The sequence below is a fragment of the Aspergillus candidus genome, assembly GCF_002847045.1.
Source record: "Aspergillus candidus strain CBS 102.13 unplaced genomic scaffold BDW47scaffold_15, whole genome shotgun sequence".
Classification (NCBI taxonomy): Eukaryota; Fungi; Ascomycota; class Eurotiomycetes; order Eurotiales; family Aspergillaceae; genus Aspergillus; species Aspergillus candidus.
The window spans coordinates 90,286-111,517 of NW_020194020.1; the positions used below are offsets into that span (position 1 = coordinate 90,286).

Genomic DNA, 21,232 nt, shown 5'->3' on the forward strand with positions numbered 1-21,232 from the left:
ATTGATTGACAATTGAGTTTCCGCTGCCGCGGACTTATTCCTACATAACATATCTATTCCATTGCATTGTGGAACAACACAACCAACATGAGTAAGACATCTAGGAGTGATAAATACTACTGGCGGCTCGCTCTGAACTTTATAAATGGGCGGTACTACACACGAAGATATATAAATTGAATGCCTAGGCATAAGAGTGTCTGTACCCGTACTTCCCTAGATCGAAGAAACTCGATCCATCTAACCTCTGGAATATATCTACATAGGTATATTACTTTGGTACGTATACGAGGGAGGGATATATATGCTATACATTGAAGCGCCGACATCCAAGCACCAGCCAGGATAAATGGAAGGAAAAAAGGAAAGAAAAGAAAGAAAGAAAGAAAGGAAAAAAGGGTACTATTTCATAAGTCGTAACGTGTAGGCTATATGTGTATATATCGAGCAAGACACGCCCACATGCTAGTAATACATCTGCCCATCAGCCTGACCATTCATAGCAGTGGCGCCTCGGAACGGATCCGTGTAGCCGGTATTCGTCCACAGAGACGCCGTCGTGTGGTCGTGTCCCTGCGGGGCATTATGGTTTGTGTTTTGACTCTGATCTTGACCGGGATGTTGATTTTGATTCGGGCCTGGACCATGCTGCATGTAGCTGTAGTTCATGTCCATGGGTGTGGATGGCATTGATTGTTGGTGTTGGGTAGGAGGATGAGGGTGCGGAGGATGCGACGACTGGCCTGGGATGTCTCCCTGGTAGAAGGGGGTGGGTCCCCCGAATAAGCCTGGGAGGAACTGACCGCCGAATTCCCAGTCTGCGGTTAGGGGGACTTGCCAGAGGTCGGACTGGGCGAAGATTCCATTGGCGGGGTCGAAGGGGAAGAAGTTTTGGAGGGAGTAGGGGTCTGTTTGGGTTGTGGGGAGGGTGTTGGGTGGGGGGTAGGTTTGGTGGAGTGGGGGTTGGTGTTGTTGTTGTTGCTGCTGCTGTTGCTGTTGCTGTTGCTGCTGTGGTTGTGCTTGGTGGCTGTGCTGCTGGGGGTTTTGGATTTGGTGGAGGACGGGGGAAGCTGTGCTGAGATGGACGGGGTTTTGGGGCGGGCTGCCTGGGACGACGACGTAGCCGCTGGAGTTGACGCGCGGAAAGCCGTTGATGTTGCTAGGGGCGTTGGTATTCGATGCGGGGGAGTGATCTGGGGATGGTGATTTTGGGGCAGCGGGAGCTCGACCATGTAGCGAGGATGATGCAAGAGAAGCAGTAGCGGTGTTTGATTCCGAGGTGGTGGTTGGATCGCGGGACTGGAGCTGTCTGTCGCTGGGTCGGGCTGCGGTCTTCTGGTGGCGCTCGAAGACAGCACGGGCAGTGCGTTCAAAGTTGGCGCACATGCGCGTCATGAATCGCGCGTAGTTGCAGGGCCCGTCGCCGGGGATGAGCGTTGCGAAGAACGTTGCGGCCACGTTTAGGGATTGGATATCGTCTTTGACTTTGGGGTGGCCGCTGTCGCGGAGGATATTGACGAAGATCATTATTACGGCGAGGAAGATGTAGTAAAGTAAGGACCTTGCACGTGTGAGTAAATACCGTATCTCTTCATGCCGAGTCAAGTGTGCTTACCATATCCAGGCGATGTCCCCCCACGGGAGGTTGTTCACCAGCTTCAAGGTATCCCGCGCAGCTTGGACACAGACTGCGGTGGACGTTAACGACTCGTCCAGGATCACCTTCAGGTCGATAGGCACCTGCCCTCCGGTGGCAAGGCGATGGGCATAGACGAAGTTGATCACGAGCGGGACGCGATGGACCATGATGATAGAATTGTAGTACACGAATTGCAGCCCTGCCGAAGCAAAGCCCACCAGAAAGTCTTCGCCGCCCCTCTCCTGCTTCGGTGCGAGGTCAAACGCACTGGCAGCTTTCCACTTTTCCAGATCCGCGTGTAGACCGCGCACGATGCTGATGATCTCCAAAGCGGACTTATCTTCCAAGGCCGTGGTAGCATATAATTTGTTGTAGATTCGGCTCTTGATCACGGTCATGCTGCAGAGTTGCTGGAAGAAGGACGTGTTATTGGTCAAAACGAACTCACTTTCCTCCTCCACCGGAAACTCAACGTCAAGGTCCTCGTAGTGCTGAGTCGGCGCATTCCCTGACCTGATACAAGTGCTAGACGGACAGTCAGCTACCGGAATGCCCAAGAACAATGAGTCGGATCTTACCTCTGGTCCAGGATGTAGGCAATCCAAAATACCCTCTTCCGCTGCTCTTGCTCAGCCACAGGCAGATGAGGCCTCGGGATATTGCGATGAAGCCCCAATCGGTGGGATGAGCGGATGGCGGCGGTGATGATGGGCAAGGCGGACTGAGTCCCCGAGTTCCCGCGGAGAAAAAGCGCCATGCCCAAAAGGGCCTGCACGCTCAACAGATCGGTCCGTCGGAGGGTCAGTTCTGCAAAGACGGACATGGCATTCTTGTAGTAGAGCCATGCTTTTTCTCGGTCCTTTTCCGACTTCTGCGTGTTCGAGTAGCGGTATTCGTATGCCAGGGAGATGATAATGTTGATACTGGCCCAGCGAGCGGCGTCGTCGCACGTCTGTTGCGTGTACTGCCACTCGACCATTTTCATGAAGGTCGCCTCGTGATACAGCGGGAACAAACGGTTCAGAGTCCGAAAGTAATCTCGTAGGAGAGAGAACACCTCCGCCCTCGGAGGTAAGGGCTTGAAGACCTGGGAGGAGAACACGTCGTGGAACACGTCGGGTCGCCAATAGTCCCACGGGCAATCGTGACTTGAGTCCGACACCAACAGGCGGAGAAAATTCACTTCGCCCGTTTTGTTCTTGATCCACTCGATCCCATCCCTGGAGAGAATCGATAAGGACGAAGACCTTCCTGATAGAATGTCAGCGAATGTCCGTGTCAATATAGGGAAGGGGAAAATAGGCAACATACCAAAGTACCGGTGCTCATCTCTGGCATCCCACTTGAAGACCGGGACTTGCTGCAGAGGGTTCTGACCAAACCGTGGGCGGCCGGTCGCGCCGGCCGGATTTTCAGAGCCATCCACGCAAGCGGCTGTATCTGGAGGCGGATCTCGGTCCGTTGCATGATCGGAATCCTTCGTGCTATTGGAAGCCAAGTTGGCGGGACTACGTTTACTTGGATCTAAGTTGGGGTTAGACGACTCGTCGTGTTCATGGTCGACGTCGCTTCCCTCCTCGAGCTGTTCATCCTCGCTCGAGCTGGGATTCTCCTCGTTGAGGATCTCCTCACCCAGAAGGCCCGCCGCTCTGAGCAGGTCCTCTGTCCTCCGAAGTCGCTCTTCGAGCGCTTTCACGTAGTGGGTTCTAGTAAGGGTCAGCCATTTGCAAGCCCACCGAGCTGTTGATATAGTACCAGTACCTTTTGAGATCGCCCCGCTTCTCGCGCCTGGAGGTGAACTTGCACCTGATATTGCGGCGCATACATTGGACACAGGCAGCATTGGAGCCGTCGACCTCACATTTGATCTTCTTCTTGTAGCACGACTCACATGCCTAGATGACATCACTTTAACGTCTTGCGACACAGGGTGTGGGAGGAGGAGCGGAAGAAAGGAAGAGAGAAAGAAAAGAACATACCAGCTGATTGCGCCTCCGACTTTGATAGGTCAAGTCATTCTGGGTCCCCGGAGTAGGATGGGATCCCGATACACCAGGCGTAGGGCGATTCGGCGCTCCCCACGACGGCAAATTCCTACCATCCAGCGGAGAGTTCTGCATGGCAACCCGATCTAGACCAAGCGCGGGGAGGGGAAAAGCGCTGTCGCGGGCATGAGTCGCAAGGGAAGCCGAGTGCCAAGGCCTGGACCAACAACGACTAGAGATCTCCCAATCGCGCGGATGGAGAAATCCTCCCTATCTCCTTAACCTATTTAGCTCCCGGAGCGGGGATAGATTGGTTAAGCCGGATTTGGGCGTGGCTGGATTGGACAGGAGAGCAAAGCGATCAGAGGGGGTGGGAAGGTGGGCAGTTAGTTAGTTGCTGTGGCGAGAATGAGGAGTTCGAGTCCAGATCAGCCGCGGACGAATGATAGTGCTCACGGGTTAGAGATTTTGATCAGGCTCAGGATGGTTTATTGATCTTGACTAGGTATTGTACTCTATGTCAATGAAAAGGAAGAGGATATAATTTTCTACTCTCATTCTATTTTATTCATTTTTTTCTGGTTTAGTATTCTTCTTTGCCTTCGCAATCTGGCCCAACCGAGGATGAAATGAAAACCCCTGATTGGTCAGATTTCCGGCGTCTCCAACATCCGTTCCGTCTGCTCTTTTGCGGTCGGAGATTTTCTTTCCCCGATTTACTCTGATATCTGATATATATATATAGATCTTTCGCTGTTATGGATCGCCATGGCTAGTCACGACGTGTATGCGATCTCAACCGTTAGATCGCATGTCCGTCTTGGACCGTGTTCTCTTGCGACACTCCGTCGATTGCTTAGAGCGACCGACATTGTCCCGTGACCGGCGGGATTACTCCAGATAACAGGAGTCCACGTGTGCCTGTCCGGGGTCAAGCCAAGGACGGAACGTGGAATGACCGACTGGACGACGGGAAGGTTCCTCAACGTCGCGAGACGCCCTTTCTCGGGGTCTGCTGTAAACGTTGCTGGTCGCGGTAAACCTGGGATCGTAACTCCAGGCCATTTTGGGAGCTCCTGCAGACACTAGTGGGTGGCTGGTCCGGTGCTTATCGCGACGTTCCTACCGGTTCCCTTTGATATGACCGTGGCCTTATCTGGCCAGTGGCCACACCCGCCGTCGACGTTCGGACCAACTTTCGGAATCGTCTCCGTCTTCGCGAAATCGTAGGATCGTCGGATGTGACTTCTCGTGGGCCGGTTTGCCAAGAGATGCGGAGGAGGAGCGACCGGCGTGTTAGGAGCTAGAGCTTGTCTGTTCTTTCAGGATCTAGAGCGTGCAGTCAGGTCAGCGTGTGCGAAGGAAGCTTTGAACGGCTCATCCTTGTTGGTCTGTGTTTTAAATAAGAGTCGAATCAATGCGATCCGATCTTAATTGTCCGTTCGTTTGGTCGCTTGGTCGCTCCATTGGTTGGAGGGCATCGTTTGTAGTCAATTTATCTGTCAGCCAGATCTGGAAAGGGAAGGTACACTGGTTTAAAACCAGGGCTTGCCGCCGTTCTAGAAAGAAACCAAGAAACAGCTTATCGCAAGGAATGTCCATTAAGCCTAAACGGTGGAGACCCGTGGAATGCCAACAACATGAGATGATTCTGATGACTGATTCCCACGAGTCCATGAACCGAGTGGACAGCCTGGAAAACCAGGCAACCTCTCACGCCATTTTTAATTTGGGATAGACGATGATGCTGTCCGGGATAGGAATCACGCCATCGGGGCCAGTCCAGTCTTCGCCGTACTTTTATCATCCATGACGGAGTACTCCGTACAACAATACAATCCCGTACCATCAAGTAGCTTCGCGTCTGACTAGGGTATTGATGCATAGCTCCCGCCATGCCGTTTCCGATCCGCTGGCCGATTTAGAATGCGAATAGAGTGGACACTTGAGCTTTCGTGGCGTGCGCCGCCCACGCTTACCGCGCCTGTTCCTCTCTGTTCCTCGCACGCCACGCAAGCAGCTGTTTACGCTACGGGGAGAAGCGCTATTGTGGTGTGCGAATGGGGGTGCAGGTAGGAAGAAGCTTGGGTGTCAGTCCCGGCCGAGGTGGTCCCCGGCAGTCGAAGGAGGTTAACTAGTTAGCTATTGAGACCACGCCTAGACCGTCTGTGGTCCTGCATGCAGCCTTAAAAAGAGCGCTGCGGGCGGGTGCGTCTCGTGCAAGGGAAAAGAAGGTAAGAAGCCCCGTGGACGGGGGGGTTTTGCCACCGATTGACAATGCAATTGTGTCGGTGGGAGCCGCCCTGAGGATGGTGTTCCCTATTCACGATACGTGGAGATACAGCATTACCACCTCCCTACCTAGTACCTCCTACCTAGTCCGACAGACCAATCTATCTGCCACAGACACAAGAGACTTGAGACTGGCATTGACACGAGTCTCAAGAAGACAGTCGCTCGCCCTGAGTCGAGACATGGGGAGGGGAGCAACCCAGGCTCCCAATTTATCCGGTAGGAGGATCGATGATCTCCGACGGGAAGTGAATCCAATGGTTGACCAGGAAGAGGGTCAACTTCCCGCCATGGAGCGCGGGGAATACAGGAAAAGAAGCATGATACGGGGATTAAAAATCGTGCTAGCCTTGATTGAGTATCTGGGAAGTGGCGAAGAATCATTGGTAGACAATGGCTCTGGAAGACGCCAAGATTCCCAGAGCATTGACTCGGGACTGTCAATAGACTCCAAAGTACCTCCCTACGGCGGCCATTGGTTTTCAGGAGACTTCAAAGAAAGTCTCGAATCGTCAAGGGATTTGTATTGTGATTTGTCGCGCGTGGACAAGGATGAAACGGTCTCCAGTCTCCATCCCGAGAGCAAGAAGGGAGTTTATTCCCGAGGGTGGAGAGGGGAGGAAATCGAGTTTACCATGGAATTGAAACTGATATTCAATACCGATGACCGTACCAGAACAAGGCGGCTCCCCTGTCATGGACCCTTCTTTCCTTCTTTTCTTGTCCGTTCCTCCGTTGCCTGAGCGGAATCGACTCCACCCTCTCCACTTCCCATACCGGTCATTACCAGTACACGTAAGTAAACCAAGCCTTAATTAAGTTCCGGGCCCCCTTAAAGACGGGGCGGGAGACCGAATAACCAGTCAACTGTCAAGCCGAAGTTGGATGATGTTCCTCGTTACGTCGTCATCTCTCTGTTTTTGGTGTCTTTTTTGGGGGTCTGTCTGTGGATTTCCTTGTGATGATATTTGCTTCTTTTCCTTCCTGTTGATGTCTATTTCGATGTCTGTTTCTTATTTTATCTTGTATCCCCATTCTATTGTCGGTACCATCCATGGACTCTCCTCCGCATTTGTAGATATTCATTAGTGAGCATAATTATTGATCGAAATGGGGAGTTCCCCTCTCCATGATTAGTACTGACCTTATGCTGGATCTCCGTTCATAGTTTAAATACCATAAACTACTCTCTTCTTTCTTGTCTTTTCTCCCCTTGTCTCTTCTCTCTTCTCTCTTGCCTCTTCTCCACTCCCTCCCCTGGGTATTTGTCTCTATACTCTTCTTCCTCCCTCCCTCTCAAGTCCTTCTCTGTCTCCGCCCGAAGCGGTCAATCCAATTTCCTGAAAATACCGAGGACCTTCAACTGACGAATAAGATCCCGCGATCACGACATTTCTCCATTCTATCAGATCATCCACTAGCCTTGGACGGACCTGAGACGATCACTCACCCAAACACGACCTTGTGTGGTCTCTTTGATTGCTGCTGACTGCTACTTTCTCCCGTTAATTCCCATCCAACTTCGCCTGGAGATACCTCTGGACTGGATTTGCCCATCTTTCCATCCCATCTCACCCCCCCCCAGACCTCTTCTTTTCGGCCGGTCATTGCTCGTGCCCTGACGTACGTGGCCCCGCGCTATACCACTTCGATCCTGTGAATGCCACCCCCGATATCTTTGCAGCAAATCATCTCATTTTCGACCTGTTGAAATCTTTCCTTCCTCTTGTATCATCGTCCACTCTTTCCTTCCTTTCTCCTCGCCCCCCTTCTTCGTCTCCTTTCCCCCCCTTCTATCAGATTTGGGGTCCAACGCCGGTCTGGGTAAAGTCTATTCTGTCATCATCTGGTCCTGGTTCCTGCTATCAAGCACGAATTAAAGCAAGAAGAATAATAAGGGGGCCAATAATAAACACGCCATCCATATCGGGGAAGTACGTGGTAATTCATCTCCCCGAAAATCCAGGTCAAAACGTCGACAGAAAAAAAAAGAAAAATTACCAGACAATAAAACAAAAAAAAAGAAAAAAAGAAAAAAAAAAGACAAAAGGAAGGAGGGCAGAATATTATTGTTTTTTTTTTTTATTCTGATTAAATAAAAAGAATAATATATCCTGGCCAGGGCGCTGCAGCCAGCATGTCAGACGAGCACGTTCGTCAGGCAGCCTCAAGCTTCGATAGGCTTGAGAACTTCAACTTCCTTCTTTCTCGACACGATCCCGCCGTGGCAAAGAGTCGACATTATTCTTTCGACGCCGACTCGGCTGGTCTCGCATCGCTCCAACATTTGAACATGGATTACGATCAGACCGAGGGAATGGGCGGTCTATCCGTCAGTTCCTACGACAGCATTGAAGACGACCGCAGCCCCATCGACGTGCGAGGGTATCCCTACCATGGTAAGTCTAAACGTTACATTGCTTGCGCCATTTTGTTCTCTCTTGGGCCACTATCCGCGCTGTTTCCTGATAATCGCCGTCTGGGCGGCATGGGATGAACAGATGAGCTACTGCTGGGGCTGTTGGCATCTGACCCCAGAGGGCCGTTGTCATGAGTCCCGCGGAAGCTTCATTCTGCAACCCTGTCTGAACCCATGGTTGGGTTTCTTTGCTTCATGTTGCTCCCTGTATCTGCCTTTCGTAATCCCTCTCTGCTCCTTGATTTCATTGCCTTTCGCATAAACGGTGGGTGATGGCGTAGCCCGCCGCCGCCCTCTCGTCCAGTCCCCTTTCCGTCTCGTTGGGTTGTTTCCATGCGAGTTGAAACTTATGCATGACGTGCGCGTCTGTTATTCTATGCATTGGCTTTTGTTTTTATTTCGTTTCTTTTTTTTTTTCTTTTTTTTTTTTTTCATTTTTTTTTTTTTCCGTTATCTTTTTTTTTTTTTGTTTCTCTTTCATGATCTGTTATAGAATTGATGTACGTGCGAATGGGATTTAAATAACTGACCACTACGGCGTCTGACTAGAGCTGTTTTTTTTTCATTTTCCTTTTCCTTACCATTGTGATTTTTTTTTCCTTTTGAAAAGGGAGGGTGGGAAAGAAGGGACTTGTCTTGCGATATCTCGGCTTGGGGATAACCTCCATCCGAGCACGCAATCTACCACATCAATGACAACGTTCGGGAACCCTGTCCTTGCTGGAAACCCTCTCCCCATCCCCATGTCTTCCTCTCCACAGGGAAATCCCCTTTCAAGTGCCCCTTCCCGCTCCCCCGCCCGCTTCAATCCTGAATCCTCTTATCACGATGGTGTCGATGATCTGCTCTCCCTCCGTTCTTGTCTATACTTGGCCTTCACTTCGAATCCCTTCGCCGCACGCGTCGAGCCTCTACCAGCCAGCTTGCTTACTTGACTCTACACAGCAGGAGACAAGTCAGTGAACTACTCTCTGCCCGATCAAATGATTTCCTATTCAGCCCACCCCATCTATCCTCCTATCTCTTATGGAGCTTCCGATGACCTCGGGCACGGTGCGGGGGCCATGACCCCCTCGGATGTCTCCTCGTCGATATCCCCGCCCAACGGCCAGATCGGCAACAACAAGTACAGCACATCCATCTCGAGCGACCACATCGCCTCCGCGCTCGGCCAGGAAGAGGGCGGGCGGGTTGCGGCCGAGGAAGACCGGCGACGTCGGAATACGGCCGCCAGCGCCCGGTTCCGCATGAAGAAGAAGCAGCGCGAGCAAGTTCTCGAGCGCACGGTACGAGAGACCACCGAGAAGAACGCCAGTCTCGAGGCCCGGGTGGCTCAACTCGAGATGGAGAACCGGTGGTTGAAAAACCTCCTGACCGAGAAGCACGAGGCGACCGGCACCCGCATGGGCCCTCCGTCACAGGAGACGTTGAACCAGAAGAGCAACGGGAGCAACGGGCAAAAACATATCCAGCCAAAAAAGAAGGGCGTGGGAACCGATCACTAGGTATCAAAATGAAGTGATTTTTGGTTCTTGTTTTTGTGAATATACGCCTCTTTTCGGGTTCTTGGCTTGTTAGCTTGCTATACCTGTTTTGTCTTTTTCGTCACGTTGTCTTCATATCCTGTCGTCTTTTTTCTGGTTTTCCTTTTTATATCCGACCGATCATCCACTGGATGAAGTCACATGACGATGTCACGAGTTTCTCTTTTTGTCATCTGGGATGCGAGGTTCGAGGGATAGGGGTATCTAGTGGATGGTTCCGTTGCGACATACGATTGAACCGCTAGAGGGCATCGAGTTTATGGTCATTTCGGTGGGCGGGGAATAGCAGCCGGGTCTATCTATCTCCCTTTTCGTGTTTGATTTTGATTTTGGGTTTGCCCGCCGTCGGAGTATCAAGGAGGGTTCTGATCTACTTGCTAGCTACGGGTTTCTTGCCACTTTGTGATTTTTTTGATACGTTCTATTTGCTGGTGTTGGATTGATGCGTTTTTGGACTCGCGAACTTGAACATTGATTGATTGACTATTTGAATAAAGAGCCAAGAGCCAAGAGCCAACTACGAGTAGTCTCACTCCCCCCCCAGGTTTGACCGGTTCGTCTGACGCACTGGCGTCATTCACGGACTACACGTGATGACCGTCTACTAAACCCATAACAGCTACAGGTAGGTACTAGGTAAGTAACCCAGGTAGGTCGGTAGGGAGGAGGTGGTAGGTGAGAAACCAACTAACGCCCAGCCATGGGCACGGCAGCGCGGGAAACGGCCAACACCCCACACCACACGAAACCATGCATATCCGAGCCAAACAACATGACAATCGACGACATCTGACTGGTCGACCCCGGCCATTGGCATGCAGGCAGGTATGACCTTATTCCCCACAGACAAGACGTGATCGAGTACCTACGACCTACCTACCTAAGGTACTTGCCAGCCAGGGTAAATTGGATTCCCAGATTGGGAAGGTAAACAGGTGGTAAGTGAGCCCAAGCACAAGCGTTGAGTGTTTGATCACGTCTTGATTAACGGCCTAGTGTGTATGTACGTATCTGACTGGGTACTGAGGTAGGTGGGTATAATTATCTCATTACTGAAATGCAGGTAGGTAGGTAGGTCTGACATCATCCACAGCCTCTTTTCAGTACCTTGGTAGGGAGGTAGTGAGTGCATCGAAGCTGAACCAGGTAGGTGATTGTGTGAACCAACCTGAGGGCGGAGTACGCGTCGAATTCATTGCTATTTATTGGGTAGTTGCTATTATTCAATTCCAAACAGTGGATGAAGGGAGTAAGACCGGGTTGGTTGGCTGTATCCACTGTTAGTGCCAGTGTCACTGACAATGCCCACTGTCGGATTCCCACGAAAAAGGCACCCGCTAATCGATACTGAACTCGTATGTGGGTACTAAATACTTGGTACCTAGGGTAGGTACCTAGGTAGTCCTATAGGGAAAGTATCTGCGTTTCCAAACTAGGTAATTGAAGTAACCTCGGAGACACCGAGGATAACTAAGGTACCTAGATACCTGTATGCAATTGGCATTGATTTTTATATTATACTATTTCATTCTTCTCCTCAAGATTGAATGGGATGCGCATAGTAAGCGCATAGTATGAACGTACTGATTACATTGCATTGCCTTCAGATCGAGCCAGACATTCCTCTTGATGTTAAAACCGCAGTCAATTAGCCTAGGTATATGTATATCCTACAGTAATTACCTCTCGAAATCCGACACCGGATACTGTGAGCATTGGGGTAGATAAGTCGTCTAACCAGGGTAGATTTCATTTATTGTAGGGAACTTTTTAAGATTGCAAGCAATGCTCCATAGGACAGTTCATACAAGCTAAATGTTATATGATGTACCTACATAAGGTGTACCTATTCATGTCGCGTACTTAGTAACTATATGAGCCTAGGTAACTCAAGGACTTACCTCATGCTATTCCTATCTTATCTATCTATCGTGACTTATAACAACTCACTAGCCTATTCTAAATCATGCTCAAATCGTAGGAGATATAGACATGTCTTTGTCCGGAGGTTATCCAAACAAGCACCGAGAAACTACCTACTACACCCAAACCTGCCTGTGCCTCTTCAGCACAATCTCAGTAAACACGAACCAGTCCCAGTCACATATACAAAACCACCAGAACCAACTGAGAAACTCAAAATTTTAGTATAATACCCCTTGAACCAAATCAAACCGGTTAACTCCGAGATCACCACGGTCAGCCTACCTAGACATTCGCAGTAAATCTAGACATCCAAAAACCGGCAAGCCGACTTTGATCGAAACTAGCCGGTTGGACTACCCGTATAGCATCTAGATTTACGGAGTAGAACATCGCATAAAACTCCATAATAATATTTGACTATATATATTATATATGCACATTGAATAGACACATTAATTACTACCCTGAACAAACAACAAAGCAGAATTGTCATGTACCCCGTGCAGACAGTATGGTATTATTACATCGTTCCATTAAACAGTAGGCACGTCCCGTGTCTGATTCTTGTCCAGACCTCTGACCCTTTCGTATAAGGTCCAGAAATGCAAGGTGGACTGGCTCATGGGAAGGAGGTTGTGCAAGTTGTATTATTATTATAAGTCGGGAACTCATCGGGTTGTAGAAAAAAAAGGAAAGTTTTAAACATTAACCATCAAACAAATGACAACGCATCAAGCGGGAATCCCATGACAGAAAAAGAAAAGAAAAGAACAGCAGAGCCGACGATAGGATGGGTCACTTCGTATGTTTGAAGAAGAGCGCCGGCGTCTTTTCACCTCAGACGGTGCTCTAATATTATTATTCCAAAAGAAAGAGAGAGAGATCCCTTAGGCTGGGACGACGGTCACCCGCTCCTCGTCTCGTCCCCGGGCCTCGCCGTCAACCGTGCTGGCACCCTCTTCGCCGTCTTCCACGACGTGGTAGGTCGCGTGCTGGCCCGCCGGTACCCACGAGTCACGGTCACCCCGCATCGCTTGGTCCTGGTTGGACAGGTCGACACCCTCCCGTTGCTTGTGGACGTTCTCGCGATGGCGTTGGGAGAGCGTACGCGACCGGGTCGACAATTCAGACTTGACTACGGCCTTGGAGGACACCCAGTCGGCCAGGGCACCCTCACAGTCCTTGATGATGGCCTTGCTGGCGTCGTAGCCATCGTAGGCCTGGCGGGTCTCACCCGGAGTAACGGCCGTGTCGTCAATGAGATCCAGCAGGTGCTTGCCGTAGCCGGCGATGATGGCCACCTTCTCACAGTGCTCACGGAGAGCGTCGAACTGGTACGAGAAGGCCGCCTTGAGCTTCTCGCGGGTGATGTTGGACAGCTGGGCCTCGGCGACGAGAGACTCTGCCTCGGCGCGAACCAGCTCCTGCTCGAGCACGACGATACGAGGGGAGTTCGGGTCCTTGTACTTCAGCTTGGCGATCTCGTCGGTGATCTTCTGCTTGCCTGGAGGGAGATTGGACGTGAGTATGTGTGTGGGTGGTGGGCGAGAGACACATCGTGGCGCCATTGGAACTTACGGTCACGGCTGGGCTGGACGGAAGCCTCGATGTTACGGATGCTCTTGATGGTGACACGATACTGGTCGTAGCGGTCGACATAGAGATCCTCCAACTCTCCGACCTCGTACAGCAGAACACCCAGCTTGTCGGTCACATCCGAGACGTCTTCGTCGCAGTTCTCACCCCAGATGGAGAGTTGTTGCTGTACGCAAGGGACGATTAGCACGTCATCATCGCGACTCAGGTCATGCCAGTGCAACCTACCGCAGTCTCCATGCGCTCCTTGGACACCAACTCGAGGCTGCGCATGACGTTCTTCTCCATCTTCACCAACTGCGCCAGCTTCCTCGCGAGATCGGGGCCAAACGCCCCTGCCGCATTCTTGCGGAAGGCGTGGCCTGACACATCACCTAGGAGTGTTATTTATCATATCCGAGCGACAGCGCACGACCCGATGATCGATCACATCCGGAGGGGCAAATACTCACCGAAGCCGCCTTTGCCAAGCCATCTGCTCGTCTTGGTGGTGGACAAGGGCGGGGGCGGGTTCTCGACCTGTGATGCGGTCGGCATGCGCGTCTGGCGCATAGAATAGGTGCGATGCATAATGAAAGGTTCGGCTCAGTACCGCAGTCGATTCTAAGTACACGAAAGAGTAGAAGGTGAGTAAAAGCGAAAGAAAGGTGTTTTCAATTGGGCAAGACGGTTTCTTTCAAGGACGGTCTGCGCGACGGTGACGTGATTCAGAAGGCGCAACGGGATGTGGCGGAAGGACAACCAGGTGAGAAAGAGGGGAACTGCAACCGAACAGGAGATCGGGAGGGACTAAATAAGGGGAGAAACCGATGACCCAAGGATAGATGGATGACACTAGGTTACTTCGAAAGATGTTGAGTTGTTTTGATGCCTAGAAAATGGAGACGATGAAGGTGGATCGAGTGGATCGAGTGGGACAGGAGAGAGAATAGACGAGAGTCAAGAGGAAAAGGTGAGAAGAGAGGAGAGAGAAGTTGATACGAAGAGAAAGAAGAAAGAGACGAGAGATGGGTGTATGTGTGAGGGAGGAGGTTGGTGACGTCGAGACTCTGTTTGGGGGATACTAACCCGATTGGGATGATGGGCCAGATCGATCAGGTGCTTTATCGATTACGATTTACCCACGTCTACCTGAACAACAAGATCATGATCATCTCTCGACCTCGACATTGGATCCTGAGGTGGGATTCAGGATCAAGGCAAGGGAGAATTGGGCCCTGCAGGGGACAGAACCGACACATTCCATGGTGACCCCATCTATGGATGTTCATCCAACCACCTGAACCAGACCAAAATCTCATCCCGTCAACAACGTCATCGGCTGAGTCCAACGTCATGGATCAAACCATTGCCAAATCTTCACAGCTCGGGTCGACTCGAAAATGTCATGACTGGTCGGGATGTCCGTTGGGAGAATGGGGAGGGTGATATTTGTTCAACCTTATCATCCATCTCTACCCAACGGAGTCGATCGAGGGGGGCTCTTGTTTCTCCATGACCACTCAATTAGAGATAAGTGGGGATGGGCTCCACCCGTGGATTGCTCGGATCTTCCCCCTACTATCGTCCTCCTCGTTCAATGACAAGGTCGCAGTGGACGGTGGAGTCGGTCCGAGGTCGATTACACGATGATAGTCGGTATATATTTATTGTGTGAACAGATTTAAGGCAGGGGATGTCCTTGAAGTCTAGGATGGGTTCATGTCTGGATCGGAGGGGCAGTCCTTGTGTCTTTGGATCATCATCATGTTTCTCTGGATCTCTGTCCTTGTTCACCCATATTTCGTAGTTCTTTCACTTCTTTCCTTCTCTCAATCCCAGACAATATAAACTGCATGGAGTTCATAATGTCAGGGCAGTGTTTGATCATACGATGAAATCAAGCAAAGACAGCCCCCCAATTTGATGAGATTATTTGAGCTAATTCCAACAATTGGGTAATCTAAACTATGCCCAGTGAGCTACTCGTATAAATTGTATTTAATCTATGGTGCATGGTTGCTCGTTCAACGTGGAGTGAGGATGCTACAAGATGCATCGATACATAAGATGACAAAGCATATATACATCCTTATACATGCCTTATGCAGTGCGGGATAGCAGAGACATGATTGGATTAAAACATTACATAAGCATAATATGATGGAAATTCTGGAATCGCCAGTGAAAAACCACGCGGGGTGAATGTTATTTGAAAGCATCCCAGTCGTCAAAAGACCTTGTTTAGGTCATTCCAAGAGCCTGGTGGTCAATGCGTTCCCTTGATACCCCCAATGCATCCCTCACTCGAGGTCAGTCGCCAGCCCCTCAGCGTCCCCGCAGCGCACAATCTGACCCATCGGTAGCACATTGATGCATGTCTCCCAGTGGCTGCACTGAAGGTGCTCAGCCTGGGAGGTACCAACCTCATCCTTCAGGGACATGGTTCCTATATTCGTCTTATTGAGGATGAGACCGGGACTCTGCTGGCCCAACTCAAGACCTTCAAGCGAAATAATGTCCATGGTTTCATGGTCTTGCAGCAAAGCCAAGGACCGGATGACACTGCCCATGTTCAACTGATCGCGTGGGGAGGCCAGTCCTTGAGAGGGGTTGACTTGAATTTTGGTCCCAGTGCGTCTGGGGAAAGGCAAGCAAACCTGCAAGCCACGAGCGCCGAATATCTGGCGCCCGACTGGATCCTCACCGGATGCACGTCTGCTCCGGAAGATGATAGAGAGAAAGCCTTTGTAGTCACGGCTCATAATGCCATCCTGGGAGTTCACATCACGGATCATGAATCCTCGAAGTATGCGAAGAAGATTCACGTCCGACAACTCGTGACCGGAGTCAAGTCGATCCTTTACGCCGCAGATATTCTCGCGCTTTCCCCATCTCATGTCTTGATCACGGCGGGGACTGCCTTTGGCGAGATCATTGTATGGTCCTGTTTTCTTAATGAGGATAACTGGCTCGCCCAGGGAGCGGGCTCAATCCACCACTTCTTCACTGGCCATGAGGGGTCTATCTTCGGAGTTCGGATATCTCCCCTCATCACGTCCTTGCCGGGCCGTCCTACGGGGCGTTTACTGGCCAGCTGTAGTGATGACCGGATGGTGAAGTTATGGGATATATCGAATTGTGAGCAAACGACTCGGCACGACCATTCTCCTTACTCGACGGATGGGTTTGAACTCCGTAGCACGGGATTTGGCGAGCTACCCGCCCACGAATCCTCCCTTGTGAGCTGTTTCGCCCACAACGCCCGGATCTGGAGTGTACATTTCCTGCCGCAGATGACAGGGGAGCAGTGTGAGATGAACCTAGTCTCGTGTGGCGAAGATGCAACGTCGGTCGTGTGGGCTCTTCGATGGGAACTGTCCCCGTCCCAGGATACAGTATTCAAGCTCAACGAGCTGTCCTCAGTTCACAACCACGCTGGGAAGCACATCTGGTCAACGGATCTGCAGACCAGCGGCCCGGTGACAACAGTCTACAGCGGCGGTTCGGACGGGGCTTTGAAGACATTTCAAATTGTTGCGGCCGAGGACGGCGCGGCGATTTTGCCAAACAAGAACAACGTCATCTCGAGCACAGTGGATCTGCAAGACTCGAAAATTCGCACCGAAAACAACATGAAGGCCTTTGCTTTTGTCACCGCGGACTGTTTCATTGGAACGACCACCCGAGGGCAAGTCCAGCTTGGTTGGATTGGAACCCACGGGACCTCTGCCCAACAGCACATACTCCAGGAAACATTGACTACGGAAGAAGACCTGCGTTCCTTTGCAATCATCGCGACTCTACCGCAGAGTGAGCTGGCACTGCTAAGCAACGCTCGGGGCTTGATACGGCTATACACCCACAGAAACAAAACGCTACGTAACATCACGGACATCGGACAACGACCACAGAGGCTCTATATCCTAAACAGCAACCGCGACGTGGCCGGCTCATCTGAGACCTTGACCTTCATCGCAACATACGTCTCCGGCGAGAAAGCTGATCTGATTACAGCCACCCTGATGGATAATGGAGAGACGCACTTGGATAAAACAACTCTGATTCTTCCTCCTCACTTTGAGGTGTCTGGCGCATCTCTCATTCGTGACAAACAATATTTGGTCCTGGGAGCCTGGCAGGGCAAAATCGCATCATACCGGGTTACCAGCTCAGAAACCCCCCTTACCTTCGTCTTTACACGAACTATACACACGAGGGAGGTCGTGAACCAGGTTATATCATTCGAGTCTCTCTACGGTGACGCTTGTCCGCCGTCGGGTTACTTTTTGACTTGCAGCCGCGGTGGGGACTATCGGGTCCACGAGCTTCAGGTCGCAGATGGATCTCCAGACTCGGTGGATGTGCAAACGGTCCATCAGACATGCCCAGCGATAGACATCGCCCTCGAAGGTGCATACGTTGACAAGTCATCCGGAGATCTCATGCTGTATGGGTTCCGGGGTATGGATTTTATCCTCTGGAACGAGACCAAGCAGTGTGAGCTTGCTCGGGCCTGGTGCGGAGGGCCGCGCCGCGTGTGGACCTTCCAGCCCGGCCGCGGAGACGGCACGGCCGGCATGTTTCTGTGGATCCAGTCCAGTCTCAAGATCCTGCAGATCCAACCGGATTCCCAGCGGACTGTGCGGGCGGGTGGCCACGGCCGCGAGATACAAACCATGAGTGTTTGTCAGTCGACGGACGAAGGCACCAAGCTGTTTGCGACGGGCTCAGAAGACACCAATATTCGTATCTTCGCTCCCATCGATCCGCAGAACCGAGTTCTCTGGGGCGCGTTCAAGTGTCTGCGCACGCTGCGGAAACACGACTCGGGGACACAACACGTCGCCTGGTCGCGAAGCGGGCAGTTCCTCTTCAGCAGCTCTGGAAGAGAGGAACTGTATGTTTGGCGGAATCGGAAGCTTCCCATGTTCGGTCTGGCCACGGTCTCCGTGGCCCAAGCTCCCAAGGACGACCCCAAGTCTGATCTGCGAATAACCAGCTTCGACCTGCTTGAGGTAGATGGCGAGGCCGAGGGGGAGTTCCTCCTTTGTCTGACATACTCGAACTCCCAGATCAAGGTAAGCTAGCTACCCTTTCCACGCGCTGGATTATTGCTAATATCGTAGCTCTTCCACTACTCTGCGTCCGGCGGCTTCACTCTCCTATCCAAAGGCACCTACACGAGCAACTGTCTCACCCAAGCGCACTTCATCCTCCGCGACTCATCCCTTAGCCTAATCACAGCCTCTACAGACGGACACCTCACGCTATGGAACCTCACCCCTGTCATCGAGCCCTTCTACACAGTTGGGTCCACCATTCGCCTGAAACAGCCAATCCACGCGACACCCATCCACGCGGAGACGATCATCGCCTGCGAGAACCGCTACCAGGTTCACTCGAACAGCATCAAGACCGTCGAGCTGGTTGAAATCTCCACTACAGCATCACTCGTCATCGCCGGCGGCGACGACAACGCCCTGACGCTATCTCTAGTGCGCACCAACTTCACTCACACCGACGGAGGGTCAAGCGACGCCATCTCCACGGTCACCATCCCCGACGCCCACGCGGCATGCATCTCGACGACGAAAGTCCTCGTGCAACGCCCGGCTGCGCACGGCGACGCTCTGCACATCGTATTTGCCTCGTCTGGGAACGACAACCGCGTTAAGCTTTGGCGGGCGGAGGTCGACGCCCGCAAAACTGCGGCGGACGGTGGCATCCAGGTTCAGAACCTGGTTGACCAGTACAGCGCGGTGGAGGACATCTCGTCTGTGGACGTGATTCGTGAAGCAACCGGGGAGACGAAACTGCTGGTCTGTGGCGTCGGGATGGAGCTGTTTAACGTGCCACAAAGGTTTCTCAACACGAATTGATTACAATGTCATGCATAGATTAGATTTAAAGTGGCCGTGTTGCATGTATCATACCTACAATTGTACATACGTATATCCATCCACACACACTCTCACACACTTGAACCCCCTAGAGTATGAAAGCAAAAATCTCCGCCAAAAGGATCTACCCCATCCAGCCCCCCAAATCCGTGATCAAACCGGTATAGTCCGTTTCACCCACGCCCCTCCCTAAAACCCCAAACCCGGTGATTAGCCTCATTCTTCAGGGCTGACGCCTACCCCGCAGAAGTAATATTAAGACCACTGAGTAATTGTCCTCCTATCAACTGCCGACTCGGGTAAATTCCGCATATATGCGCGTGTATGTATGACTGCAGTTTCAATCAGCTGTAAGGAGCATGACTCAGGCGACAGGAGATGTCCGCTCCGGGTTTGGCTGTGGTGCTCGTTTACTTATAAAATGGGTCTGCGGGAGTTTTATCCCTTCGCAATCCAGTATATGCTGATTTTAATTCTTGTCCTGGATTCGACTATCTGCTAGCTAGATATTGAGATATCTACTGTTCCTCGTTCACCATGATGATCCAACTCCCATGGCTAACGGCCACGACTATGGCCGTCGCCGTCGCTGCACGGCCCTGGGCCCAGCCTCAGCAACAGCAACAGGAGGCTGCCGACGCGACATATTTCTTCACATTGTACATCATACTCATACCCTCGATACCTTCACAACCTTGAATACAGAACTAACCCCCGCCCAGCGGAAACTCATACACCCAAACCAACTTCCTGACCACAGGCGAACAGCCCTCGCCAGCAAACCCCATGGGTAATCCCGCGCTAGGTACGACCCCCCCAGCACATACTGTCCACTCTCTATTTGCAACTACTAATATGAATGAAAAAACAGGCGAAGGCACAACAACCGGCGGCGCAAATTGGGTCGGATACCTCACAACAGCGGAGAACGCCTCGCTGGTCCTCTCATACAATCTAGCGATCGGTGGCGCCACGGTCGACAATACCCTTGTTAAGGGCGTCGACGGCGACCTCGTGTCTCAGGTGAAGATGTTCGGAGATGTCTATGCTAGTAAGCCGGAGAGTGCGCCTTGGACGGCGGAGAATGCGGTGTTTGGGTTTTGGATTGGGATTAATGAGTATTCCTCCCTTGTTTTTCTTTCCTGTTTACTTTCTGCTCTGAACATTGAAGCATTGGGTACATAAACTGTATAGCCACTGACTAGTATAAAATAGCATCGGCAACGTTTACTCCTCAACCGACGCCGACACATTCATCCCAAAACTAACCTCGCGTATCGCATCCCTCCTCGAAGAAATCTACAAAGCCGGCGGCCGCAAATTCCTCCTCCTCAACGTGCCGCCCACCAGCCGCAGCCCGTTGTTCCTGGGCCAGGGCGATGAGGTCGTCGAGCAGCATGCTGCTTATCTGGCGGCTTATAATAAGCAGTTGGCGGCTATGGTTGAGGGGTTTGAGGGGGAGCATGAGGGGGTATGTTTACCCACAATTCCTTTTTCTTTTTGGTTGCGCTGCTTTATGGGGGATATAAGAGGATTGAGGCTAATGCTAATGATATGATAGGTTACGACTGTCGTCTACGACTCCTGGACATTCATGACCAGCGTTCTGGATAACCCTGAGAAGAGCGGCTTCCCCGATGCGACGTGCATCAATGAGGACGGGACGTCTTGTGTCTGGTGGAATGACTATCATCCGAGTGCGAAGTATCAGGGTTTGCAGGCGGGGGATATGAAGGGTGTGCTGGAGGGTCTGGGGGGGTGGTAGTTACCTAGTCATCTAAGGTACATATCTTTGCGAGATAGTATAGGATAGTACGGATAGTGAATTTTTTATATTTGATATTTAGTTTATACTCCACATGTTCGTCATAGTTATGTTAAACTAGGTACCTAGTAGATATCAACACATATACTTATCATTGATAATTTCTTCCCAGAAGGACGCGGGC

The 21,232-nt window shown here is 51.4% G+C and overlaps 5 protein-coding genes across 5 annotated transcripts; 3 read left to right on the forward strand and 2 right to left on the reverse strand.

The window, feature by feature from the left end:
* Positions 1 to 440: 440 nt before the first annotated feature.
* Positions 441 to 4,044, reverse strand: BDW47DRAFT_103670 (transcription factor domain-containing protein). Its single transcript, XM_024812130.1, has 6 exons — positions 3,619 to 4,044; positions 3,401 to 3,534; positions 2,951 to 3,345; positions 2,218 to 2,890; positions 1,616 to 2,164; positions 441 to 1,561 (listed from the first exon to the last, which is right to left on the reverse strand). The coding sequence occupies exons 1-6, from the start codon at positions 3,757 to 3,759 to the stop codon at positions 466 to 468; spliced, it is 2,988 nt and encodes a 995-aa protein (XP_024673106.1). The 5' UTR covers positions 3,760 to 4,044; the 3' UTR covers positions 441 to 465.
* Positions 4,045 to 7,977: 3,933 nt separating this feature from the next.
* BDW47DRAFT_16221 (bZIP transcription factor) lies at positions 7,978 to 10,403 on the forward strand. Its single transcript, XM_024818342.1, has 2 exons — positions 7,978 to 8,315; positions 9,281 to 10,403. The coding sequence occupies exons 1-2, from the start codon at positions 8,054 to 8,056 to the stop codon at positions 9,838 to 9,840; spliced, it is 822 nt and encodes a 273-aa protein (XP_024673107.1). The 5' UTR covers positions 7,978 to 8,053; the 3' UTR covers positions 9,841 to 10,403.
* Positions 10,404 to 12,584: 2,181 nt separating this feature from the next.
* On the reverse strand, positions 12,585 to 14,249 carry BDW47DRAFT_16267 (Eisosome component PIL1/LSP1 family protein). The gene is made up of 4 exons (XM_024818344.1): positions 13,854 to 14,249; positions 13,630 to 13,763; positions 13,384 to 13,567; positions 12,585 to 13,309 (listed from the first exon to the last, which is right to left on the reverse strand). Exons 1-4 carry the CDS (start codon positions 13,969 to 13,971, stop codon positions 12,693 to 12,695), a joined length of 1,053 nt encoding a protein of 350 aa, XP_024673108.1. The 5' UTR covers positions 13,972 to 14,249; the 3' UTR covers positions 12,585 to 12,692.
* A 1,211-nt stretch (positions 14,250 to 15,460) lies between these two features.
* On the forward strand, positions 15,461 to 19,283 carry BDW47DRAFT_103680 (tRNA (34-2'-O)-methyltransferase regulator RTT10). The gene is made up of 3 exons (XM_024812131.1): positions 15,461 to 15,692; positions 15,747 to 18,461; positions 18,510 to 19,283. Exons 1-3 carry the CDS (start codon positions 15,675 to 15,677, stop codon positions 19,260 to 19,262), a joined length of 3,486 nt encoding a protein of 1,161 aa, XP_024673109.1. The 5' UTR covers positions 15,461 to 15,674; the 3' UTR covers positions 19,263 to 19,283.
* A 537-nt stretch (positions 19,284 to 19,820) lies between these two features.
* On the forward strand, positions 19,821 to 21,048 carry BDW47DRAFT_124736 (SGNH/GDSL hydrolase family protein; the record flags this gene model as incomplete). The annotated part of the gene is made up of 5 exons (XM_024816300.1): positions 19,821 to 19,942; positions 20,006 to 20,088; positions 20,155 to 20,401; positions 20,499 to 20,754; positions 20,845 to 21,048. The coding sequence occupies 5 exons, from the start codon at positions 19,821 to 19,823 to the stop codon at positions 21,046 to 21,048; spliced, it is 912 nt and encodes a 303-aa protein (XP_024673110.1).
* Positions 21,049 to 21,232: the final 184 nt, after the last annotated feature.